The 26,753-nt window shown below is 49.0% G+C and overlaps 2 protein-coding genes across 2 annotated transcripts in view; one reads left to right on the plus strand and one right to left on the minus strand.

Annotated features, from left to right (window-relative positions):
• Positions 1 to 837: 837 nt before the first annotated feature.
• LOC128122598 (fatty acid hydroxylase domain-containing protein 2-like) lies at positions 838 to 13,121 on the plus strand. The gene is made up of 6 exons (XM_052758238.1): positions 838 to 866; positions 2,245 to 2,398; positions 7,412 to 7,617; positions 8,025 to 8,130; positions 8,408 to 8,574; positions 10,180 to 13,121. The coding sequence occupies exons 1-6, from the start codon at positions 838 to 840 to the stop codon at positions 10,376 to 10,378; spliced, it is 861 nt and encodes a 286-aa protein (XP_052614198.1). The 3' UTR covers positions 10,379 to 13,121.
• The window catches only part of Larp1 (La ribonucleoprotein 1, translational regulator), a 53,666-nt gene continuing 39,028 nt past the window's right edge, over positions 12,116 to 26,753 (minus strand). The window contains exons 9-19 of the mRNA XM_052757566.1: positions 26,022 to 26,196; positions 25,742 to 25,911; positions 24,071 to 24,463; positions 23,035 to 23,158; positions 22,735 to 22,940; positions 22,211 to 22,317; positions 21,289 to 21,440; positions 18,726 to 18,870; positions 17,081 to 17,190; positions 16,845 to 16,972; positions 12,116 to 15,622 (exon numbers count right to left, since the gene is read on the minus strand). Of these exons, the coding sequence (XP_052613526.1) occupies positions 15,416 to 15,622; positions 16,845 to 16,972; positions 17,081 to 17,190; positions 18,726 to 18,870; positions 21,289 to 21,440; positions 22,211 to 22,317; positions 22,735 to 22,940; positions 23,035 to 23,158; positions 24,071 to 24,463; positions 25,742 to 25,911; positions 26,022 to 26,196 (1,917 nt within the window). The 3' untranslated portion in view covers positions 12,116 to 15,415. The remainder of the gene's footprint in view (positions 15,623 to 16,844; positions 16,973 to 17,080; positions 17,191 to 18,725; positions 18,871 to 21,288; positions 21,441 to 22,210; positions 22,318 to 22,734; positions 22,941 to 23,034; positions 23,159 to 24,070; positions 24,464 to 25,741; positions 25,912 to 26,021; positions 26,197 to 26,753) is intronic.

Below are 26,753 nucleotides of genomic sequence, written 5' to 3' on the forward strand. Positions count from 1 at the left end.
GGAACTTGGAACTCACTTGGTAGCCCAGGCTGGCCTCGAACTCACAGAGATCCACCTGGCTCTGCCTCCCAAGTGCTGGGATTAAAGGCGTGCACCACCACTGCCAGGCTTGTTGTGTTTTTTGAGACAGGGTCTCATTATGTAGTTATGGCTGTCCTGGAATTCAGTTTATAGACCAGGCTGTCCTTGCACTCACAGATATCCTCCTGCCTCTGCTTCCTGAGTGTTAGGATTAAAGCATGCTCCACTACCTGCCCAACCTGCTGTTTTTAATGAAGGTTTTCGCTGAATACTTGTACCATCTTGGCACATGAGCAAGGGCTTAATATTTCAAAGGGCCAGCCCTGATCTGTCATGTGAAGGACTCTTAGGTCATCTCCTACTCACAGACAATTAGGCTACTCTAAATGTTTCCTGTGATTTAAAAAAACAATTTATTTCCTGTATGTGTTTGTGTGTATGCCTGAGTCTATGTACGTGCACCATGCTCATACAAGAGCTGGGAGGTCAGAGGAGGGTATTGGTTTCCCTTGGAGTTACAAATGGTTGGGAGCCACTATGTGGGTAATTGGAATTGAACCTGGGTCCTCTGGAGGAGCAGCCAGTGCTCTTAACTATTGAGCCATGTCTCTCTATCTCCCAGGTATTCCTGTGATTTCATTTTATTTTATTTTGATTTTTCCAGACAAAGTTTCTCTGTGTAGCCCTGACTGTCCTGGAACTCACTCTGTAGACCAGGCTGGCCTCAAACTCAGAGCTCCACATGCCTCTGCCTCCCAAGTGCTGGGATTATAGGCGTTCGGCCCCACTGAGCAGCTTTTCTTGTTCGGTTTAAAGATGCTGTATCAGCATCTCTACGCACAAACGTATGTGTATTTCCTTTCTGTCTCTTTCTTTTTCACTTCAGAGTCTTTCCAACTATCCTGCAGAATGGGTCTACCAGTGCTCTTCCCACACTGGCCATGTCCTTCCTACAGCCCTCCGACCCCAGACACCGTGTTTGATGGGAAAGGGAAGGGTTAAAGGAAGGAGATAGAGACAGTGAAACAGTGTCCTTGTCCCTCAGGATTCTCAATCCAGTAAGAGGTCACAGTAGTTAGATAACACTGTCATATCCCTTTGAATACTGTCATAAGTGGGAGATTAAAGATATGACAATGTGGGCGTGAAACATACAGCCACATTAAGTGTGACTTGGTCAGCATTTTCTTATTATTTATTATTGTGTGTGGGATGTGGGCAGGGACATGCATATTCCACATTAGGTGTGTGGAGGTCAGAGGACAGGTCTGAAGTTACTGCTCTCTTTGCACGTTAATGTGGTTTGTGGGGTGGAGTTCAGATCATCAGGCTTGTCTAACAAGAGCTTTACCACTAGCCATCCTGCAGGCTCTATTTTTCTTCTTCTTGGCATAGGGTTTCAAGTATCCCAGATGTCCAAGAATGGGCTATGTAGCTGAGGATGGCCATTGAACTTCTGAGCCTCCTGCCTTCGATCAGTATTTTTTAAAAATTTCTTTCTTTGTTGGGGGGTGGGGCAGGGTTTCTCTGTGTTGACAGCCCTGGCTGTCTTGAAACTCACTCTGTAGACCAGGAGGGCCTTGAACTCAGAGACATCTGCCTGCCTCTGCCTCCCAAGTGCTGGGATTAAAGGCGTGCTCTACCACTGTCCAACTTCTAAAATATACATAGAGTGTCAGCACTGGGAATAATAGACCAGGTGTCCAAATTGCTTCACCATTCATATAGGAACACTCTTCTGAGCTAAAGGGAGTGTCATCAGTAACTGTGCTTAGAGGGTACAGCAGCAACACTTATCCCAGCAGGCAGTTGACGCAGGAGGATTGCCATGAGTTTGGGGTCTGTCTGGACTATACAGTGAGTTTCAGAGCAGCCTAGGACAGACTGAGACCCTGCCTCAAAACAAATCAAACAAAACAAAACAAAACACAATACCCCAAGTGTGGTGGGACATACCTTTAATTCCAGCATTTAAGAGGCCGAGCCAGGAGTTAAATGAGTTCAAGGCCAGCCTGGACTACACAGAGAGACCCTGTCACAAACACACACACAGGGGAGGGGTGAACACACATAGTCAGAAAGACAGACAGACAAGACAGAACAAATACAGACATTTAGTGACTTTTCCAGGTCCATGGCTAGGACACAAGCAGTGTGTCACCAGGCAGGGACAGATCCATGCAGGTGTTCAGTCACTTCCTAGTGAGCTACTGTGGTACCCAGGACTGCTCTAAGTCCCTCTGCTCTCTGCCTAGGTACTTTCCTCGTCCCTGGGCTCTGTTTCTGGGGCTTCAATGGCCTCCTGCTGGTGGTGGACATCACAGGGAAACCCACCTTCATCTCCCGTTACCGCATCCAACTGGGCAAGAACGAGCCGGTGAGTGTCACTGCAGCTGTTAGTCTGGGGATGCCGGGACCAGAGTCAGGGCAAGAAGATGACTTACCTTCCAGGTGACCTGAATCCAGCTTAGAGAGAAGGGAGCGTTTGTGCGTGTTTGTGTGTGTGTGTATGTGTGTGTGTGTGTGTGTGTGTGTGTGTGTGTGTGTGTGAAAGAGAGAGAGAGAGTGTGTACTTGGTTGGTAGAGTGCTTGTCTAGCCTGAAAGAAGCCCTGAGTTCCACCCAAAGAGCATATATGCACATGTGGAGGTGTGCAGCTATAATCCAAGTATTAGGGGAGGGGAGGCAGGAGGTAAAAGTTCAAAGTCATCCTTGGCTACATGAGAAGTCTGAATGTACCTAGGGCTACATGAGACCCTGTCTAAAAGAAAAGGCCAGTGAGATGGTTCAGCAAGTAAGGTCATCTGCTGCCAAGCCCGAAGACCTGAGTTTGATCCCTGGAACCCACACAGAGGAAGAAGAAAAACTTCATTTATTCTGACCTTCAGGTGCTCATCAGGACACAGAGGCACCTACACACACACACACACCCTAATAAAAAAAGAAAATGAAAAGGCCACTCAGCCAGTGACCAGTCTACACCAATGTCCTGGTCTCCTTATTCCCAGCACAGGCTGCCCCATGACACTGTGTTTAGCGTATTAGGGAAAGAAATGACTGCCTCAGCCTGGCCTGGGCTGTCTCAGAAACACCAGCAGCACTTTACCCATGGCACAGGGACCATGAATCTGAAACCAGACATCCACTGCCCCAAGGGAGGAAACTTCACTGTGGCAGATGGTGGTGCAGACCGTGGATGAATGAGGTAGTCATGTTAGCAAATCCTTATTTATTTTTTTGTTAAGACAGGATCTCTCTATGTAGTTCTGCCTGTCCTGGAACTCACTATGTAGACCAGCCTGGCCTTGAACTCACAGAGATCAGCCTGCCTCTGCCTCCCAGGTGCTGATATCAAAGGCATGCACCACCATCATCCAAGGCAGCCAGCAGTGTGAGCTGTCAAGACAACCACAGGAAGGCAGGAATAGCTCCAGCTTCTTAGCAGCTGCACTTGCTCACTGTAGGGGCTGAATCACCACACTGCAGTCTGGCCCTGCCTGCCTGCTGCTCTGACAACCTGCAGACAATCTTCCCTTACACAACCCTGCAGAGGTTGATTAGGAAAACAAGCTGTTCCCTCAGCCCCACCCAACTCTCCTGGCAATTGGCTGTTAACCTGCCCAGGTGCCCAATGAGTCACCTCTGCTCTCAAGGAGTCTGCCCAGCCTGACCCTGAAGGCAGTAGGGTGGAAAGGAGTCCTGGTGGAGCCCTGTGAAATGGTCCCCTCCTGAGAGGACAGCTACCAGAGAGCTGGGAGCCTCCCTCCAGCTCCCCCTGGCAGAACAGCCTGGAAGCCCTTGTGTCAGTATTTGGCCTGTAAGACCCTTTCATCTGCAGACCTTCTGTCTCTGAGCAGCCACCATGACTAAATGCCTTCATCTTCAGGCTGAGCGCTGTGGGGTCTGTCATGTTTCAGATGAAGCTTTGTCATGGACCCTGGGTATCACATGACATAGACTAGAACATCCTCTTTCTTCCCTTCTCCCAACCCAAACAGGGTCTCATTGGGCCCAGCTGGCCTCCACCTTCCTATATAGTTGAGGATGACCTTGAACTCCTATCTTCCTTCCTCCACCTCATTATGTTATGATACTGAGGATCAATCCCAGGGCTCAAGGACACCAAGAAGGCCCTCTACCCACTGAGCCATGTCCCAGCCCCACCTTGGGCCTTTCCAGCTCCAGGGCTCCTACAGATCCTCAGCAGTCTACAGCTCTAGATATCATGTGCCACCTGGAAACCTTTCTGTATGCAGTGACTCGAGAGCAGTAGGCCGTGTGGGGGCTTCTCCCAGAGGCCAAGGTCTAGAGGTGAGGGACCTGTTCAAGTTTCAGCTTTCCAGGCCGCAGAGGCAGAGCTCACCCATGAAACTCCAAGGCCAGCACACCTGTGCTTCAGACTTTCTGAGGACACATCAGGAAGGAGCTTGGGACCATCTAGTCCCTGGCTAGCTGTGGGAGGTGCTGACTTTTGAAGGATCCTAGGAACAGGCTGCAGTGGGAGCTGATGGCGGCAGGCATTCCTAGCATCCTAGCCTGCCCACACAGACACTCTCCCATTCTCTCCTTCCTAACCTGGCTTCTGCTGCACCAAGGGAATGAAAGCCCCATAACCAGCTCCAACAGCACTGGGTCTCCTGCTGTGTTCTGGGTTGTGCCTGCCAGTCTCCTGGCTCCTGTCCTTTTTGATCCAGGAAATGACTCTGCATGCTTCCCTCTTTCTTACTATTCTGTCTCTTTCAAAACCCAGCTAATTTCTCTTTGAATTGTCACGTAAATGCTTTACTTTTGCCATCTCTAAAAAGTAAAACACAGGGGGCTGGAGAGATGGCTCAGAGGTTAGGAGCTCTGACTGTTCTTCCAGAGGTCCTGAGTTCAATTCCCAGCAACCACATGGTGGCTCATAACCATCCGTAATGAGATCTGGTGCCCTCTTCTGGCCTGCAAGCCTACATGTAGGCAGAATACTGTATACATAATAAACAAATAAATCTTTAAAAAAAAAAAAAAGTAAAACACAAACCTTGGCTGGGTGTGATGGCACACAGCTGGAATGGTGGCATCAAGAGGGAGGTAGGAGGAGAGATCAGGAGTTCAAGAGCAGCTTTCCCTACATGAGACTGTTTCAATACATTAAAAAATGTGTGTGGGTGCTTTGTCTGCATGTATGTCTGTGTACCACACATATGGGGCACCCAGAGTCCACAAGAAGATACCAGAGTGACAGTAAGGAGCCACCATATGCATGCTGGGAATCTCACTGGGTGCTCTGTAAAAACAGCCAGTGCTGGTAATCAGTCATCTCTCCAGCAGCCAAGACCATTTCCAAATCCAAAACCAGCCCCTGCCCCACTTAACCCAAGTCCACACCGCCTCCTGTTATGCTTCCCATGAGGCACAGCTCTCTACAGAGTCAACTATGCACTCAAGCTGTCTACACTGTCTCAGAGTCCTCTATGCACCTTCTCAGAACATCTACACTGTCTCAGAGTCCTCTATGCACCTTCTCAGAGCGGTCTACACTGTCTCAGAGTCCTCTATGCACTTCTCAGAGCGGTCTACACTTTCTCAGAGTCCTCTATGCACTTCTCAGATCGGTCTACACTGTCTCAGAGTCCTCTATGCACCTTCTCAGAGCTGTCTACACTGTCTCAGAGTCCTCTATGCACCTTCTCAGAGCTGTCTACACTGTCTCAGAGTCCTCTGTGCACCTTCTCAGAGCTGTCTACACTGTCTCAGAGTCCTCTATGCACTTCTCAGAGCTGTCTACACTGTCTCAGAATCCTCTATGCACTTCTCAGAGCTGTCTACACTGTCTTCTCAGAGTCCTCTATGCACTTCTCAGAGCTGTCTACACTGTCTCAGAGTCCTCTATGCACTTCTCAGATCGGTCTACACTGTCTCAGAGTTCTCTATGCACCTTCTCAGAGCTGTCTACACTGTCTCAGAGTCCTCTATGCACCTTCTCAGAGCTGTCTACACTGTCTCAGAGTCCTCTATGCACTTCTCAGAGCTGTCTACACTGTCTCAGAGTCCTCTATGCACTTCTCAGAGCTGTCTACACTGTCTTCTCAGAGTCCTCTGTGCACCTTCTCAGAGCGGTCTACACTGTCTCAGAGTCCTCTATGCACTTCTCAGAGCTGTCTACACTGTCTTCTCAGAGTCCTCTGTGCACCTTCTCAGAGCGGTCTACACTGTCTCAGAGTCCTCTATGCACTTCTCAGATCGGTCTACACTGTCTCAGAGTCCTCTGTGCACCTTCTCAGAGCGGTCTACACTGTCTCAGAGTCCTCTATGCACTTCTCAGAGCTGTCTACACTGTCTCAGAATCCTCTATGCACCTTCTCAGAACTGTCTACACTGTCTCAGAGTCCTCTATGCACTTCTCAGAGCGGTCTACACTGTCTTCTCAGAGGTGTCTATGCACTTCTCAGAACTGTCCATGTCCTCTCAGAACGGGCTATGCAGTCTCTGACCTTCCTCTTGGCTGTCTTTTTCCCAGCATTTAATAGTAAGGAAGTTGTTTTTATATATATATATATATATATATATATATATATATATATATATATATATATATATATATATATATTTATATTTATATTTTTTTTCCTTAAGCCTACAGCAACCGGCATTCCCATAGTAAGGAAGTTTAAAACAGCGAGAAATGTAGGAAAAATATAGGAGACTCATCCACACACCATTTCAGATTCAACCATTTACTCTGTAACTTTTTCCTAAACTGTTACAAGTTTGAGACACTGGGTGACTCCTATTGTTTCTAGTCTCTTTCTGCTGACTCCTCCATCCTGTTTCTCTAGTCCTAATTCTCAGATACCCAGGGGTATCCTGCAGCCACCAGGGCACTGGGTGGAGGCTGACAGTTCTTAGGCAATGCAAAGTGACCATTTATCCTTTTCTCCTGGGACTAGTGTGTCATCTGTTCAGCATCTCAGATTGGCCACAAGCAGAGCTGAGATGGGGGACCTGGCCATGCTGGCCTCACACCCATTCAGATGCCTTGTTCCCTTTATGTGGCTAGGACAGTCTAGCCTGCCTTGAGGTCAGAGACCTCTTCTGAAATCCTTCATCAAGATGGCTAAGCCAATCATCACTGCTTATCTCTTCCTATGTGTTTAACTGGTATTTGCTTCATTGTCCTTGTAGAGCACTGGGTGTTCTGTAGGCCAGAACTCAGCAGTAGTGGACCCAGGCCCACAGAACCTATGCTCTGTGGGATATTCTCGAGGACAGGCAAGGAATGTACTGCTCACCATAGCCAGACCCTGACTGTGGACTACCCCAGTTACTCCCAGAAGCCCACCCTGAGCAGGTCAGGTAGAGACCTACTTCACATGTCCCCTTTCTCCATTCCTTCTGTCTCCCGGCAGGTGGACCCTGTGAAACTGCATCAGTCTATCCGCACAGCTGTTTTCAACCAGACTATGATCTCTCTTCCCATGCTGATCATCTTCTACCCTTTCTTCAAGTGGAGGGGAGACCCCTGCTGCCGAGACCTGCCCACCTTCCACTGGTTCCTCGTGGAGCTGGCCTTTTTCACCCTCATGGTGGAAATCTTCTTCTACTACTCACACCGGTGAGTTCTTTACAGACACACAGCTGGATTCACCCTGGGACAGCTCCCTGGTCAGCAGAGGCCACTGAATGTCTCTGTCCTCAGGCCCCACACCCATAATTGCCTGAGACACAACTTAATCTCCAACTGACATGATGCTAAGTGAAGGAAGAGTTGCCCTGCTTGGGAGATCGGGTCAGTTCCCATCCACTTCCGGAGAGTCCTTTATGGCATCAGTTTCCTTCACCACTGGGGTTACCAGGCAACATAAGCCTGCCTTATCGTCCACAGTCAGACTAGAGGAGGGCAAGGAGTTGATGCCAGCTCCTCAGATGTGGACCTCATTCCCACCTTTGCTTTCTGATGATCTGCTCAGGATGGAGGCAAAGGGCAGGTTGGCAATTACCAACTCTCAATTATCTTTCCAGGCTCCTTCACCACCCAACATTGTACAAGAAAATTCACAAGAAACATCATGAATGGACAGCACCCATTGGTGTGATCTCACTCTATGCCCACCCTATTGAACACGTGGTAAATACAGCCCCTGGAGCTCAGAATGGAGGCTGGTGGTTCTCTGCCCTTGTAATCTTTCTTCCCACTGAAAAGCTGCCATCTCTTAGCTATTCCAGGTGCCCAGTGTGTGTTACATTATTCTCCCCAACCTTCTATACACTGACTCTGCTCCAGAGGAAGGTGAAGCTGAGTTGAGTGTCCTAAGTTACAAGCCAAGGTCTCCCTGCAGCACCACTCAGGCCAGAGTGAACACCCAGCTGGGTCCCTCCATCTCCTGGAATCCTCTCTCTTACAGGTTTCCAACATGTTGCCAGTTATGGTGGGTCCTCTAGCAATGGGCTCTCACCTGTCCTCCATCACTGTGTGGTTGTCCCTGGTCCTCCTCAGCGCCACTATCTCCCACTGTGGCTACCACCTGCCTTTCCTGCGCTCGCCTGAGTTCCACGACTACCACCACCTCAAGTAAGCCAACAGCACCCTTGTTGCAAGACCCAAGTGTCTGCAGACAGTGGAGTCTCCATCTGAATGTGAGCCAGTCAAGGGGACAGCTGGGTACAGGGAAGATGATAACTAGGTAGAACCACCTCCATTTTTTTTTTTTTTTTTCCGTTTTTCTTGACAAGGTTTCTCTGTGTAGTTTTGTGCCTTTCCTGGAACTCACAGAGATCCACCTGCCTCTTCCTCCCGAGTGCTGGGATTAAAGGCGTGCTCCACCACCGCCCGGTGACCTCCATCTTTTTTCCTTTCCCTTTGACACCAGGTCCTTCCTGCAGTTTGGAAATTTTTTGTTTTGTTTTTCGAGACAGGGTTTCACTGTGTAACTTTGGTGCCTGTCCTGGAAGGCTTGTACCACCACCGCCCAGCCAGTTTGGAATTTTAACCATTATTTGGGTTCTGGGCCTGCTGAATCTCTCATGAGCCTTGAATCATCTCCTGGAACCTGTGTGCATAAAAATTTGGCACTTTTATGCAATGTGGGCTCTTTCTTTGGTTTTAAGACAGAGTTTTCCATGTAGTCCTTGCTATCCTACTTCTCATGTAGACCAGGCTGGCCTCAAACTCAGAGATCCTCCTGCCTGTCTCCTAAGTGCTGGGATTCATGGTTCCACACCAAAAATAGGCCTCATCCCAGGCTTTTCAAAGCACCATCTACGAGCATCCTAAGACAACAGACACTTAGAACACAGGTTCTTGGGTTCCATTCCAAACCAACCAAAGTGTCTGTGAATCATGGCCTGGGAGCCTGCCTCCTAATGTTTTCCAAGGTGTTCTGGTGCAAGGAACCCCTCACCCTGTCTGAACAAGCCTAGGTCCGCATGAAGTTCTAGCTTCTGCACACCGGAGTCCCAGTCAAAGCGGATAAGGAGCCAGGCATGGTGGTGCTGCCTTTAGTCCCAGCACTTGGGGGCAGAGGCAGGTATTGGACCTCTGTTGAGTTGAAGGCCAGCCTTGTCTACAAAATGATTTCTGAGACAGCCAAGGCTGCTAAAGAGAAACCCTGTTTTGAAACACCCCCCCCCCAAGAAAAGAGGTGTGAAGGGCGTGGTGGCAGGCCTTTAATCCCAGGTCTCAGCTGGTGGGTCTCTAGAGTGAGGTATCTCAGCACCCACCACATGTCTGCTTTGGTCCTGTGCATACCTACAGCCCTAGCACTGAGGAGACAGGATAGCTGGGGATTTGGTGAACCCAGGTCAGTGGATTTGGTGAAGAGGTGAACTCCGGTTTAGGAAGAACAAGGTAAAGAGAGCTAAGATCAGTGGACGACATCAATGCCCCACACTCTGGTGTCTGTGCAAGTAGTCATGCACAGTACCCAGAAGAGGGCGGGCAGGCACTTGCCCACGATATGAAAGGCCCAGGGTTCAATACTCCAGTTCATAATCACACAGTGGCTCTCAACTTTAACAAAAACCCTAGACCACCCTCAAAGGGAACACTTCCAATGCTCCAGGATGCTGTTATAGCCGGGCAGCACGGTGATGCTAAGCATGGGAAGGAGGGCTGGGACCCAGGGAGAACCACAGCTTCCCACTAGGTTCAGCTGAGACATTCTCTTCCATCCTTCAGGTTCAACCAGTGCTATGGGGTGCTGGGGGTGCTGGATCACCTGCATGGGACTGACATCATGTTTAAGCAGACCAAGGCCTACGAGAGACATGTCCTCCTGCTGGGCTTCACCCCACTTTCAGAGAGCATCCCTGATCCTCCAAAGAAGATGGAGAGTAGTAGTCTGCTTGGACCATCCAGAGTGTTTCCTCACAAGTAGGAGGTGTGGAGACTGCCTGGGGGCCATGCCGCCCTTAACAACTTGCCTCCTTTGGCCACCATACTCTGAGGACTGTACCATTAGGGTAAAGGGAATGCATGCTTCCTGCCGGGACAAGGCCATGGTATGATCTGGGCTTCTCTCAAACTACTTCTCATGTTCGTTAGGACCAGGAGTTGACTTAGGAAAGAAGAACTAGCTATTTGGGCTGGAGGCCATCCAATGGAGAAAAGTCACTGAGAGCCTGAGGGAAATCCTTGGTCCTCGGCTCCAATACCCCAAAGAGCTAGCTCCCCTGAGGCCTAGGTTGGATACGGAGAATGGGGTGATAGTGGGACTGGAGGCTTCCTGGCTCCACACACTTCTTTCACACCCATAGCCAGGGCACCCTGTGGTAGTCACAGGCCACATGTGTTGACATGCTAGATGTGGTCCCTGCTTCCTACCAAGAAAGCCTGGGTGACTTTTGCCCTCCAAAGATACAAATCCTTCAGAAGAAACAATGACAGGCCACAAGAGCTGCTCAGTATGACGCGCACCCCAGCCCCTGTGCCTTCGCCTGTTGTTATTGGGGCTGAACTGGTGTGGGGGAAGACCCAGGTCAGTGCTCTCTAAACCCAAAATAATCTCCTCCCCCAACAATGAGCCTCATAGAACAGGGCCCAAAGGCAGTCCCATCTTCCTTTAAACGGCTAATCAGCAGTAAACATGTCAGGGAGTAGGTTAGGTAGCAGTGAGCTTTTCTAGTCCAGTGTTCTAGAACCCCACCCTGGCAGCGCATGCTTAGGAAGCCTGGGATCCCAAGAACTTGGCAACTAGGTTGGATCTGGAAGGCTGTCTCCACTACCATTTGCTAAATCTCAGCACAACTGTGCTGAGCTTACATTTTCAGTTGGAGGGTTAGTCAAGACTCCCTATTGTGGCTTAAATAAAATCCTTTTCTTAACACAGCTTGGTACAGCGGTTTGCACTATAGTCCCAGCTGCTCAGGGGATTTAGGCCCAGTTCAGAGGCAGCCTAGACAAACACAACACAATGTCAATGTCTGACCAGCCAGTTGTCTATAACAGGACTCCATCCTGTGGCACTGAGGCGAACAGAAGCTGGCAACTTAGCATTCTGCAAGTAGTCCCAACCTCCTCTGGCCTTGGTAACGTGCGCCTTTACATTCCTTCAAAATGAGTCCACTCCCCCACTCTACCTCTGTCTCTGGATGGCAGGCAGCCATTTCCTCTCGTCACCCGAACATCTCCGAAATGCTCTTTGTAGTATCATCAAAAGGGGCAGAGACAGGAAGTAGAACATGGAGATTATGAGGCTCCCTGAAGGGTACATGGCCTATCCCCATAAGGTCTAATATTGGTGAAGGTCTTAAGTTCTCCATAATAGCATGACAAAGGAGAAGCATGTAAATAAAGTCTCTATTTAACTCCAGTGGATTGTGTTGCTCCCTTCCCTGATACACACCCTACAAAACACCAGGGAAGTAAGGCCACACAACTGAGGAGCCAGCCACCACAGCCTCAGAGGATGCAGGGTCCATGAAGGTCAAGGCTGGCCAAGCATCTGGATGCACTGCAGCACCAAGGGCCCTGCCTTAGGTAGATGCAGTCTCTAAAAGAGGCTGCACGGTACACTATGCTCATGCAGAGATAGTGTGGGCTTCTCCATCTGGGGACACACACCAGATTCCTCTCTCACCCAACAGCAGTGTCCCAGATGGGAGACCAGCCAGTGTTTTGCCTTTTCAAGTTTTTATTTTTATACATTTTTTTTGTATTAAAAAGAAAAGCATAATAATTACCACCAATTACAAAGGACTAGAGCAGGACCAGAATAATGAATGAATCACTTCAGCCTGGGAAGCAGACACTCTCAATAATATTAATGTTATGATACAAGCTCATTCAAGTATTTTACATTTTGTTGTCCTGTTGAATGTGACATCCTACCACATGGTAAAGACAATGTACGAGCGTAAGGTGGAACCTTCTCTGAAAAGCCCATGACGAGTTTTCCTTTCCTGTGAGAATTGGGCTGAGAGTTCTCTCCTGCCTCTGCCATCCCCATAGCTGGAGGAGAGAGAAGGGCTGGGGAGGATCCAGGGGCCCTTTAACAAGAGAGGTAGCCTGGGGCTCCCATCCAGGGGACCAGGTACCCCAGGCCTCTGGTACACTCCACCATTAGCCTTGTCTTCACGCCCTTTCCCTTGCTTCCAGACCTTCCAAGCAGCTTGCTTTCTTTTCTACATGTCATCAAAAAGGAGTGGGAAAGAGCAACAGAACAAAAACATTCAACAATATGACATGGGGCTCAGCACCTCTGTCTGAACCTAGGGTCCAGGCTGGAGCAGGGCCAGGCAGCCTTCTCTCTGAGTAGTGCATTTGCCTTGAGGCTCAGAGGGCAAAACACAGTCTGCCCTTTGCTGGGCCCAGGCTGATGACCAACCCTGTACAGGCAGAGGATGAAGGCGGTTCAGTTTGGCAGGCTGTCTCTGTCTCAGGTCTTGGATCCCGTGGGAAGATGGTGATGGGTAAGTGGCTTGCTCTGGTGGCCCCTGCCACTCCTGGCATACTTGTCACAGATACATCGGTCCTAAATTCAAGTGTCTTCAGAAGGTGAAGATGTAAACTACTCTGCAACGTCAACTCCTAACATGTCACAACAAATACAAACGCGCGCGCGCGCGCGCACACACACACACACACACACACACACACACACACACACACACACACACACACACACACAAAAATTCCCACCCCTCCTCAGCCTGTATTGAGATGATAGCCTTGCCTTCCTGCCCCAAAAGGGCTTCCTCCCTCAGAGGACCTGAGAGGATCAAGGAGAGAATGGCAAACCTAGCCTTACTAGTCTAGATGGGATGACCTTCCCTCACCCGGGGCCTCAAAGCCCTGAGGTTCTGTGGTGCTGGACACAGTCCAGGGCTGATGGGGAAAGGAAGGGGAAAGAAAGGGAAGGGAAGGGAGCCCACTATTTGGTGAAGGTACACCACAGGGCAGGTACCAGACTTCAGGGAAGGTCTCAGATCCCATCAGCAGTTCCTATTCCTGTATCATTGGAGACAACTGAGTCACAGGAGCTGACATGGGATTCGCACACACTAAGCACCGGGAGTGGGGCAGGGCACAAGTTAAAAGCAACAAGGTACCCAAAGACAGAGGGCAAGCCAGCCTGGGATGCTGTGTCCTAGTCCCAGCCTTTGGGACAACAGAGGAACTCAGTGATGAGAAGGGCCACACAAATTTCAGTAACCGAGCAAGAAGATCACAACCCCCTTGCGCTGCCCAGGTTCCAGTGTGGAGGTGAGCATTCAGTCTCCCCAGCCTGTATGCTCAGTCCTTCATCACCCTCCCCAACTCGAGGTGACAGCAGCCTCCAGCCACTCCTCTAGCATGTGCAGGGCAGCTCAAGTAGATGGTGGCTTAAGAAGAGAAGTCAGGTATACTCTATGTCCACATATACCTTCCTGCCACAGGGCTTCGCCAAACGGCAGGATCCCCCAGCCCTGGGTTCCTCTCACCCCTTGATCCCAGGCAGGGTCAGTGAAAGGGTGGGTAGAGATGGCTTGCAGGGGGTGGGAGTATTAAGATGGGAAGACCACACCAGACCCTTGAAGAATGGCACCTTTCTCCGAATTGTGAGACAAACCTCCTTGAGGTCAAAGGTCTTTAAGGTCAGACACAGATCTAAGCTGTGGTCATCAGTGGGTGTTCACCTCCTTGCCCTGGCGTTGGGGAGACAATTGGGCTGAGGACAAGTGTGTACCAGACAAGAACAACTCTGTTTACAACAGTCTGAAGCAAACTTGGCCTTGGGGTTCCGAGGGAAGGGCAGGGTGGGTTGGTGAGATGGAGCAAGCAGAACAAGGACAGTGGCAGCAGTGTGCAGACACAGGACGTCAGCTGGAGACGATCAAACGGCAGGGTGTCCTGGCACAGCTCTGAGCGAGCTGCCCCCAACTCTCTGGCCTCCAGGCGGGAGGCCCTGTACATGCAACTCAGTCCCGAGGAAAGTTCTAGTTAGTCCAAGCCCAGGGGCATCCCAGGCAGGTGGAGCTCTTCGGAGGCTCGAGGAGGAAAACAGGCATTTGGGCATTAGTTCAGGTTCCCGCTCCACAATAAGGCAACTTTTAAAAAAATATTATTTCCAAAAACAGAACAGAAGAAAAATTCCAAGGAGGGAAAAGACGTCACTTTCTATGAATTAGGTGGGTTCTGACTTTTTTTGTCATTTTTTAGTGGTCGATTTTGTCTTTTTTTTTCTTTCTTTTTTTCCTTTTTTTTTGTTGTTGTTGTTGTTTTTTGTTTTTGTTTTCTGTTTTCCCAAGGATGGAAAGGTCAGAGAAAAAAAATAAAATGAATCATCTTTCAATAGTCTCTTCTGGTGTGAGCAGCGTCTCTGGGCTGGGGGGGGGGGGGGGAGGGTAGGAGAGGCTGAAACTCCCCAACCCCATTCTGAGATCCTTTGGTTTCCTTCCCCCAGAGGTGGCAGAAGGGTATGTGGAACAGCAGGGACACGGTGATGGCAAACCCCAGTTGATCGAGGGGCTGGTGCTTCTGGGGCCCACGGGCACCGCCAGAGCCTTCTGGTGGGCTGCATAGTTGGCTGGAGGGGAGCGGAAGAGGCGGGGAGACGGGTCGGCCTAACAGCCGCAAGAAGGGCTGAAGAGTGATTTTGGTAATCCAGACAAACTATCAATAATTTAAAACTTGATATATATATATGTATATGTATATATATATATATATATAAAAAAATCTCCCCCCTTCCCCTCCCCCCTTAGAAGTTAAGATGGAAGTCATGGAGACAGGAGGGGAAGGGGTACTTGGAGGCTCCTGCCCAGGGGCACCACTAATAGCCCAAATGGTGTACACCGCAACTTAGTGCAAAGGCCCATCCTAGTTAACTTCAGGCCTGTCCCTTCTCTGTCCACTCTCCTGGGACTGGGCACCCCCATGGATCCTCGCCCACCCCACCCCTTCTATCCCAAACCCCAAGGGGCTTCTGGGCATATCACTTTCCCAAAGTCAGTGTGTCCGAGTGCTGGCTTGTCCATCTGGCCTCTTCCCGAGTGGCCTGGCCAGTAGGTGTCGGAGGGGGTTGGCAGATCCCAGCGGCAGGTCTGCTGGAAGACTGGGAAGGGCACCGCTTCCTGCCCTCACCGCTGCCTCCTGCCACCACTGGGTGTCGCTTGTGGATGCCTTCCTCGCCCATGGGGGGCTGTAACAGAGGAGTCACAAGTGGTCAGAGAGCACTAGCCACACCACTTTTCAGGACCAATCAGAGGCCTCCTTTCCACCTCCAAATGTAGACAGTGGTTTGCTCTACCAATGAAGTAGGGTCCATCCTGTCCTTTCATGTTGACACTACCAAAAATAAGGTAACTGACCAAACACATAAAAGTAACTTGTCAAAGGCCTCTTATATTTAGGTCTATATCCTAAAGATCAGGTTTTAATCCTACAAATTTTTGTCCTCTTCTATGAAGGGGTCTCTTACTTAGGAAATGACCTGTGGTATGTGGTATACATCATGGTGCATGTATTGGCTCCATAGGGCCACATACACTGGACTGTCTTACTCCAGCCCTAACTAGGCCCATAAGCCAACAACGAAGACTGTGATTCAGTCTGCCCTACTAAGGCCACCAAAAGTACCTTCCATGTACCAGGATCAAGCCACTGGTCCACCTTAACTCGTCTACCCAGCTACCTACAGGTTCTCTGCACACACTCTCCTCCCCAAGAGGATGTGTAAACAAACCCAATTTACACATCTGTACACTGATGATAATTCTAGAGGTTCAGAGTGGCCAGAACAGTTGGCTCACCAGTCTGGGCACTGCAAACAGTATCAGTTTTAAAATAACTGAGGACCACTGCTGCTACTTACTTACACCTACCACTTTCTGCTAAAAGTTCTCAAGAGGACAACAGAGATTGCTACATCATAAACTTTTTGGTTAAAGCCTTTTCTGTCTTCTTTGGTGATGGTCATCAACACAGGGCCTTGAATGAGTTAAACATGTACTCACCACTGAGGTACACTGCTAGCACCATAGACTATCTTAGCACAGACACCATGATGAGTCAAGCTGACTTTAAAGGCAGCCTTTGATACACTCGGAAGCAATACCTAGACTCACCACAGGATGTCACTGTCCAGACACTATTTCAGACAATGGAGAACCGGACATTAATTTGCAAGTTTCGGATCTTTTCCGGAAGGAACAAGTACGTTTATCAGGCAGTTGGTCCTGATCCTGACACAAACTAGGAGCAGTGGGCCTGGGCAAGTGGGTGAGCAGGACAGCAGGAGGGAGGCTGGGAACCCACAACTCTAGTGAGCACCGCTGTCCACTCTCACCATCACTTCACATACAGGATGAGGGACGCTGCTCTTTACAGGACAATTAGGAGTCAGAAGAGAGGCTTTCACTCACGTCCACTCGGAAGTCTTCTAGACGTCGGAATTTGCCGAGGTATTCTTGCAGTTTGGGGTCAATGTCCAAATTTTTGGCTTTGGAATATTTCAAGAAGGCCCAGAACTTCTCTAATCCATACAGCTGGCCTGCAAAGAAGGGGAGAGGTTGGGAAGCTGAGCTGAGATGAAGGGAGAGAGGTGGGGCCTAATACAACAAGGCCCAGGAGGGCTCCTGCAGCTCTGAGAGACTCTTACCAGCCTCATAGTCCTTCACAGTCTCCTCCTGGAAATCCTTGAATATATCCAGTCGGAACTTCTTCTCCAGACCATAACTGTAATATCGAAAAAGGCACTCCAAACCATATCTGTGGAGGACAGAAGCTGGTGAGCTTGACCCAATGCCCACTAGAACATGGGACTGGGACGGACGGACGGACACACGGACGGGGACACAGACAGACAGACAGACAGACAGACAGACAGACAGACACACAGACACACACACACACACTTTGCTGGCCTAGCAAAGGAACTCTGGAACCGTTATGACAGTGAACTATCCTACACCGGAAACATGGCAGGCCCACAGAAAAACCTCCAGCAGCACTAACACCAGCCCTGAAGAACCAGTGTTCATTCTGCCAGGGCTCAGCCGATTCTGCCTACCACACCCTGCACTCACACTGACCTGTGTGCTCTCTGTGTCTAACTATTGCTGTGGCCCTGACAGACCGCACAGCCCATGAAGCCAAAATTATTTCCTGTCTATCTGTTCACAGGAAAAGGTGCATATCCCTGTGCCAGCTCTCTGACCCACACCAATCAGCAGGTTTGTTCATTTACCTTAGTCAGAAAGTTCACCACTAGGTAGGAATGTGATATCAAGGAAAATACAGATTCCTATGTTACAGGCACATAAAACTGTTCACAGCTGTTACGGAAGAATCTTTTTTTACACTGTGAAGATGTGTCTTTGCCCAGGTGCCTTCTGATTGGTTTCATAGAAGAGCTGACTGGCCAGTGGCTAGGCAGGAGGTACTGGCGGGACAACAAGACACAGAGGATGCTGGGAGGAAGAAGGGCCGAGTCTTGGGAGTTGTGAGCAGTCACAGAGAGAAGCAAGATGACCGTGTTGAAAGAAGGTACCACCATGTGGCAAAAGGTAAATAAGAAATATGGGTTAATTTAAAATGTAAGAGTTAGCTAGTAACAAGCTTGAGCTATTGGCTGAGCATTTGTAGTTCATGATAAATCTGAGTGGCTACTGGAACACAGAGAAAGCCTGCCCACATAACAGCAGCACTATTAAACAAAACACAAACCTCTAAGAACAGAGAAGTGGTTTAGAAAAACTCTAGAACTGTTACAATGGGTTTAGGCTGTTAAAAGTTCCCACTGAAATTCACTGAATGGGGTAGGGGTGGCACATGCCTTTAATCTCAGCACTCGGAAGGCAGAGGCAGGGGGATCTCTAAGTTTGAGGTCTACACAGTGAGTTTTAAGACAGCCAGGGCTACACAGAAAAACTGTCTTGGGGGAAGAAAAAAGAAAAGAAATACAGTGAATGGTACTGACCACGTTTACAACACTGTGTCTCCCAGTGCTGGGAGGACGACCCCTTTGCTTTTGGGCAGGAGTCAAGAGCCTACCCTATGTGCTAAGCACCCCTGGCCTCCCACAGGTAGATTTGCTTGTGACATAAAGGCAGAACTGAGCAGAGCAGGGAGCAAAGCGGTAAAGAAAGGAGACTGTGCACACAAACCACATAACCTTTTAAGCTCTGAAACTGGAGTGTGTGAATACCTTGCTCATCTTTAAATTTCCAATTTCAGCTCTGGCAGCTGACTCACTGGGGCCCTACCAGTCTCCAAGTGCCATACAGAGTCCCTGGCCCACTCACCTGTAGCCTTCTTTGGCGTCCTCCAGTGCCAGCTGCTTGAACTCCTCATACATCTTTTTATTGAAGTGATCTCGGAGGAAAAAGGACCAAAAGCGGAAAAGGGTGTTCATCTCCTGAGACTGGCCAATGCCCAAGCGCTTCCGCTCTGATGGGAAAGACAGGAGAGGAGGAAGTCAGGCCAGACTGCCCTTTGTTCACTCAGAACTAACTACTCTGCAGGCCTTGCTGCTAGGCAGCACTGGCCTCTGACCTGGCCATCTGTCTAGCTGAATCTCAACCTGCTATAGAGCAATGGTTCTCAACCTTCCTAAGGCTGCAACCCTTTAATACAGTTCCTCATGTTGTGGTGACCCCAACCATAAAATGGTTTCATTGCTACTTCGTAACTAATTTTGCTGCTGTTATGAATCGTAATGAAAATATTTGGTATGCGGACCGCCCCCCATCTCCTGAAAGGGCCAAGAACCACAGGTTGAGAACCACTGACTTTGAGGAAGAGGCAGAACAAGGCCTAAAGTACAAGCAACTCATTTTTCAACAAATTAGTACTAACAAGTATAGCATGTTAACATAAAAGTATACACAAACAAGAGATGGCTCAGCAGTTAAAAGCCATTAGCTGCTCTTGCTGAGGACCTAGGTCTGGTTCCCAGCACCCACAAGGTGGCTAGCAACATCTCTAACTCTAGTTCCAAGAGATTCAACACCTTCTTCTAGCCTCCAAGGGCACCAGGCACGCACATGGTACACAGACACACATGTGTGTAAAATACACATATACATAAAATACAGCACCTGGGAGATGGAGGCAGCAGTTTAAGGTCAGACTTGACTAACAGAAAGTTAAAGGCTAACCTGAACCACATGCACAAGCAGATCCCTGGAGCTTACCAGGCAGCCAGGATAGTAAAATCTATGAGCTCCAGGTTCAAGTGAGACCCTGCCTCAAAAACAGGAGGATCCTAACTCAAAATATATTTGAAAAGAAAAAACAAACAAACAAAAAAACCCCAAAACCCCAAACTCCTACCATAGAGTGAGGTGACAATAAGCCAGCTAAAGAGGATCTGAACAAACATCATGAGCATAAGAGGTGCCACCTTACACCTTCTTATGTAAGGAGAAGGTCTGGGAGCATGTGGGGAAAACAGAGGCCCATGCTCAGGTTAGGGACTCTGGCTGTTTGAATGAGAATGACCCCTATAAGCTCACGTTTGAATACTTGGTCCCTAGTTGGTGGACTGTTTGGGAAGGACTAGGAAGTGTGACCTTGTTAGAGGAGGGGTGTCACTGTGGATGGACTTTGATGTTTTGAAAGCCCATACTAGTCTCAGTTACTTCTTGCTCGCTTTCTGCCTTCCACCTGCTGATAAGGATGTAAGTCCTCAGCACAATACCTGCCTGCCTACTCCTGTGCTTCCTGGCATGATGGTCATGGATTCAGCTTCTGAAACTATAAACCTCCAATAAACTTTTTTGTTGTTTTTTTCAAGACAGGGTTTCTCTGTGTAGTTTTGGTGCCCGTCCTGGAGCTCGCTCTGTAGATCAGGCTGGCCTCGAACTCACAGAGATCTGCCTGGCTCTGCCTCCCGAGTGCTGGGATAAAGGCGGGCGCCACCACCGTCCGGCCTAAACTCTTCTTTCTATAAGTCACTTTGGTCACAGTGTCTCATCACAATAATAGAAAGGTTACTAAGATGGGGAGGGACATAATTTAGTGCCACCACAACTGAAAACTCCAACTTCCTCCAAAGACTAACAACACTGTTCAAATTCTGTATTGTACACACAATATGAATCGTATGTTACACCCTCACCCACCTCTCACTCCCAGAGTAAAGAAATACTGAGGCAAGTACCAAGCCACAAAGGGGTAACAGACTGACCTGCATATCCTCAGGCCACCCTATCAAAACCCTACACCTTCAAGGTATCTCCTATGACCAGAGGCTCTACCAAGGCCCTCTCCTTCTACCATCTTCCAGAGCAAGGGGACAGAGAATAAGCATTCAGGCTTTGCAGGTAACAAAAGTTTGTTACAATTTCTTCACTTCCTACAACCTCTTCCAAAGAAAAGTTGTCTGCGTTCCAGAGCCACTCAACAGTACCGTGAGCTAACCTGGACCCAAATCTTTACCAAGAAAGCCCTGCTCAGTCTCAGCCCAACCATAAAAGCTTTGTCTGGGACACCAGCAACAGTTGATCCAGCAATATTGCCAGAATGAGCAAAACCTGGCATTTCCTATACTGAGGGTGAAGATAAGGGTTAGAACACTCAGGGCACTGTAGTCTTTTAACTTCTTACATTTAGAAACCATCTCCCCGAAGTCTAACAAGTTTCACGACTGGCTGGCCTGCAACCCAAGACCCTCCTACTGAGCTTCCAGAATGGCGAGGAACTTCAGTACTTCTTTCTGCAATGCCACGCCATTTCTTATTCCAAGGTCAAGAAAAAGTCAACTGCTGCCTGCCCTGCCCTGCCCTGCTCCCTCTAGCCTTTATACCCTGGGACATTGGGTGGGTCACTAAGCAACGGCCAGGGACTAGGCTGGCCCTTACTTACCATTAAGGCAGCGCCTCCGATACTTGTGGTAGACATGTTGTGTGAAGCCATTTTCCTTGAGCAACTCATGGGAAGGATGCTGGAACTTGGGCAGTGACTGAGGGGTACAGCCATAGCTGCCAACTGCAGGTGTTCCTTCGGAAGGACTGGAGCTATGGAAGCCACAAGAATGATGGCATCACCAGTCACAAATTTCCCATGTAGCCCCACTCTAAGATTAGGAGACGTCCTTCTGACCTACCAGCCAGGGTACAGTTTTGCTCTGCACTGGCCTTAACCTACAGCCACCTACAGCCGTGCAGTGACCTTGGGAGAGTTCTGAGAGGTCATTGGGGTTCACAGGGCTTGGGACCCTGGTCCAGGGGTGACAGACAGATCTATCAATGCCAAAGGAACTCACAGTATGAAACTTTCCTTAAATCCTTACCTATTTCTAGTGTCTGCATCCCTGGGAAGCCAAGTACGCAGACTGGTGACTCCCAAACCTTACTTAAAAATAGATTTGGCAAAAATTAATGAAGTGTCTGGGCCCTACACTGAGTGGCTGAGTCATACTGTGGTGCTGGGGACGGAACCCAGTCTTGTCATGACAGCATGTCTTTATAGTCAGGTATGGTGGCAGCCTACTAACAGTCAGGCATGGTAGCTCATGCCTTTAATCTCAGCACTAGAGGCAGAATCTTGTGAGCAGGTGGATCTATGAACTCAAGGCCAAGCTGGTCTACATAACTAAGTTCCAGGCTGATGAGGGCTGCATAGTTAAGACCCTGTCTAAAAAGAAAAAGAACAAAACACAAAGAAGCTTCCAATTCTCAGGCCTTGGGCTAAGCTTCCCACACGGCTGTATGGATTTAGATTCAGTAGGTGAGTGCCATGTACCCTACATGCCCCACAGGCAGCCTGACTGCCCCGGTCACAGTACCTAATAGAAGCAGTCCTGGGCCTGTGCTCCCGGGAATCCATCACCCAACCCACATGACTCTCCAAGGGGGGGTTTGAGCTGTGTCTTGTCTTCCTTTTTCGTGGCATCTGTAAAGATGAAACCAGAACTTGTTATCTACACATCTACTACTATAATGTATTATCAAGCAGCCCTTAGTATACAAGTGGTACATTCCATTTTACAAAAGCATTTTCTTATTTTGATACAACTGGAGGTTGAACACAAGGCTTTGTGTACTAGACAAGAACAATACCACTGAACTATACCCCCAACCCTACAAAAACATTTTCTCATTATCTCACAGTTGAGGTGAAAAAGCAGGGAGATGTGCCTGAGGCCTCTCATCTGGTCTGCCTTCCTTCAGCCTCTGCAGGCCATGCCTATACTCAAGTCTACTTTGTGAGCTCTCAGTCTAAGGATGCTGTCTGAGGGGATCCTGGCCCTTTGTTGGCTCAGACAAGGCAGAAAAGCAGGCAGGACTCCACCCAGCTGAAGGACCTTACCTTGGCATCTAGGGTCCGCCCTTCTTTCACCACTGGATAAAACCGTGATGTCTGACTAGAGTCTTTGAGCTGAGGGGTCCGGGGAGTGCGGGGAGTCCTGGCGTTTCGGTAGTTTGGCGACTCTGGGACAGTGGTTGGTAGAGAACGGGCAATGGTGGAGGGCTCAGGAGCACCAAACAGCTTGTTGGCCAGGGCATCAGTAGGAACTGTAGAGGCAGAATGGGGTCAATGTGCAGGGAAATCTCTGGCTAGGGCTCAATACCTCTCACCCACACTGGGCTTCAGGTACCCATCCCTCACCTTGTTGGAACCGAGGTGGTCCAGGAGGAACTTCCTGGTTAGGATCCACAGGGGGCTCAGGGGTCAGTGTGTCAAACTGCTCCCGACTAATCATATTCACTTTCTTGAAGTTCTCGACTTCTTGCTGTAGATGTGAGGTAGGTGGGGAAGCTGTTAGTCACTAAGATGCTCTGGCTGGCTCAGGAATCAAGACTAGCAGAAAACTGGTGACGATGGCTTCCCTGTCCACACACAGGATTCTAGTCTTTACCACCATCCCAGGTGCCTTGGCATTAGGGTACTGATCTCAGTGCTGACCCTGCTCCTCTTCCTAGGCATTGCACAGTTGGGCAGCAGCTATCAAGGAATGTGCTGCAGACTGCCCTGACACTTCCTGAGTTTTCTACAGCTGGGAGGACACTGCCAGCCACTTTCATCTCTACATTACTACTTGTTCACAAGCTCCCCAAGCACCAAACATAGCCACTCCAAAAAAACTGACAAGAAATGTCTCCACAAGGGTCTCTCTTTTCTCCATTTTCCACTAATATGAATCCCTAAAAAGACGTGTTTTTTTTTATATATGTCTGATTAGAGATAATAGTCTAATTTTTATTTATCTTCCACAAGGGTCTAGCCAACTGTATAACATCAAAATGAATGGTTAGCCGGGCGGTGGTGGCGCACGCCTTTAATCCCAGCACTCGGGAGGCAGAGCCAGGCGGATGGATCTCTGAGTTCGAGGCCAGCCTGGTCTACAAATCGAGTTCCAGGAAAGGCGCAAAGTTACACAATGAAACTCTGTCTCAAAAAACAAAACAAGACAAAAACAAAAACAAAAACAAAATGAATGGTTAGACAGGACAGTTAGTCACCCACATGCTGTTTACACTGTACACATACACATTTCCTCTGTTAGTATCAATCATCCATCACCTTCTCATATACAAAGACAAAAGGCTATAATGAAGGTACCTGCCCAAAGTCATGTGGCCAACCTTCCTCTTCTCCACATGTTACAAGAACCCCAGGCCCTCAAGCTATGCTTGAGCCTCACCTTGATCTGTGAATACTCAGGCTCAAACTTCTCAGTCCATAGGTCTTGCTCATAGTAGAAGAGCCCATCATTAATGACCTTGGCCAGCTCAGCACTCATCTTGGCACGAGAAGTGTGGTTGCCTGTGCGGTCCCCCCCAGGGTGCCGACGCATGTAAGGTGGTGTTTGAGTGACAATGAGGATCTTGTTGACATCCCGGTCATCAATCTCATAATCAGAGTCCTCATCGGACCAGGCAGTGAAGGTGTTCTTCCGCCCATCCATCTGCTCCATCTCCTCGTCAAACAGGAAGTCTAGTTCTTCTTGCTCATCCTGATCCTTAGACATCAGCTGCTGGGAGGGAAGCTGCTGAGGCAGAGCAGTTGGGTGGGAGAACCTGGGCTCCTCTGACTTCTGAAATAGGGACAGACACCAAAGGGGAATGACCTGGGAATGACAAATGAGGCCCTTCGACCAGATTTTCTAGCTGTCTAAGAAGCTCTCTAGTCTCTCAGTTCAAAAACATCACAAATGTAACCCTGGCAACTCCAGTAAATCACAGGTGTCCTTTCTGGACTCAGCTTCATGGAGAAAGAAACACCTCAAAGGAGCCCAGTACCTTTACTCAGTTACACACAGTCATTCACATACAGTTGTTTCTGTTTACCTTCACAGCCCACATACTGGCTGTTAGAAGCAGGCACAAAGCACAGTTCAGATGAACCTTCCATCATGTGTCTACTCAACACCTTGGCAGACAGTTTCAGGCAAGCAGCCTTGCTTCAGTACCTTCAGTACTTACACTGGTCCCAATCATAGCAGATATTCAATGGTTCGATGAGTGAGCACCCACCCAACAGTACCAAGCTCTGTATGAAAGCCTGGACGAGCAAAACAAGACCCTGTACTTAGGAACTTCACAGCTCAGCAGGAGAAAGCAACCAGCAGCCATCTGCAGCATGGTTCAACGAAGGCTCTTAACAGGCCTAGGAAGCACACAAGGAGGATGCTGAGCCACCCAGAGTTGGGTGTGGTTAGGAAAATCTTCCTAGAACAGGCCACTAAAGGAACAGAGTGGGCTAGGCAGAAAAGACAGCACGTTCCAAAGGCAAGGTGAAACATTTCAGTGGTGACAGACTGAATGTATCTGACTGACACCAGGAGAGGCATGTCTCCCACACAGTATACACCCAAGAAGCAATTCTCTGGTGGGCCAAGCACTTCCCACAGAATTCCCTTCTTTTAAGGTTCAAGATATGAAGGAGAAATGGGGCTACCCCTAGGTCCCATCTTTCCAGAGCTTGTACAGTTGCCTGGGCCTTGGAAGGTACTTGTCTACTCAACACTACTTCTCTTGGCTGAAGCCAAGAACAGTGAGATATTCTGGGATTGAGCAGACACAGAGAGGGAAAGAAAATGGGAGAGCCAGACACAGTGGCAAAACACATACAGAAGGACAGAACTATAGAGAAGACAAGTCCAAGGTCAGCTCTGAGGCCACTTCACAAAGGTCTCCAAACCAAAGGTCTCCAAAGAGGGAGCTGAGCTTGCAGAAGTGGAAAAAATGAATGGGCCTGGAGAGAAGGCAGTGATCCTACCTGGAGTCAACACACACTGCTTTCCTCTTTCTAGGACCCAGGGCCACCTAGGTTTTCAGTTTAGACCCTCAGGACTAAGCCAGGCCTCACCCACCTTAGGGCGTGCTGGGGAGGGCCGAGGCCTTTTCTTCACTTCAATCCAGCTCTCAGAATCCAGGTCTGGGAGGCTGGCAGACAGGCCCTTGGGAAGAGTCTTCAGGTTGCTGACCTCCTCTGTCTTGGTTGGCACCGGGGTAACAGCACGGGGAGAGCCAGGTGCTGATTCTGAAGGGAGGAAAAGCCAGGCTTCATCATCCTAGTCTTTTCTAGGGCAGTCCTGAGGTGACTGCACATTGGAGGTTGAGATGATATCTAGCCACCACTGGGGCACCTACCAGTCTCCTTCTGGTAGTGCTGGCGGGGAACAAACTCTGGGCAGTTGAGAAGCTGAGAGAAATCGGTCTGTGAATAATCCACTATAGGGGGACCAGGAAGTGGCCACTTCTCAGGTTGTTCCCTCCTGCGGACCTTCTCCTCAACGATCTCCACCACTGTGCTGTCCTTTAGAGCCTGCAGAGGAGGAGAGACAGGAATGAAGAGGACCACCTGGGGCAAACAGAGAGCTGGAGAAAAGCAGGTCCCTAAGCACCTGGTTCAGGACAGCAGCAGTAGTAAACATCTGGCCACATTCTCCCTGACAGACAGGCACGTAAGAAGTACAAACATGAAGACTGTCACTCAACAAGCCTGCAAGTCAACTTCCAGAAATCCAGAGAACACTTGCACAAAGGAGACCATATGTCCAAGATTTCGGTAAAAGGCTGTTCACAGTGACAGTGACTGTAGTAAGAAAAGCACCTACCATCATGTTGGCAATTTAAACCATAAGACAGGAATAGGTCAGGGCAAATACCAGTCCTTTATTTGAATTTTGAGAAAAAAAAAACAGATATATGTAATACAACTGTTGTTAAGAGGCACAGGAAAATTATCATGGGCTGTTATCTCTGGATATAAAAGTGAAGATTAGGCCTTTTCTCTTTCTTGCTTTCTTTTTTTTCTGTGACAGGGTTTCTCTGTGTAGCCCTGGCTGTCCTGGAACTCAATTTGTAGACCAATGTGGCATC

Source organism: Peromyscus californicus, unplaced genomic scaffold (assembly GCF_007827085.1).
Source record: "Peromyscus californicus insignis strain IS unplaced genomic scaffold, ASM782708v3 Scaffold_3__1_contigs__length_106647218, whole genome shotgun sequence".
NCBI classification, from domain to species: Eukaryota; Metazoa; Chordata; class Mammalia; order Rodentia; family Cricetidae; genus Peromyscus; species Peromyscus californicus.

What these genes read in the sequence shown, in the direction of transcription:
- LOC128122598 (XM_052758238.1), top strand. Translation starts at nt 838, where the DNA reads ATGCTGTATCAGCATCTCTACGCACAAAC. An exon ending in CAGCATCTCTACGCACAAAC is followed by an intron (nt 867 to 2,244) that starts GTATGTGTATTT and finishes TGTGGTACCCAG; the next exon opens with GACTGCTCTAAGTCCCTCTG. An exon ending in TTCTTCTACTACTCACACCG is followed by an intron (nt 7,618 to 8,024) that starts GTGAGTTCTTTA and finishes TTATCTTTCCAG; the next exon opens with GCTCCTTCACCACCCAACAT.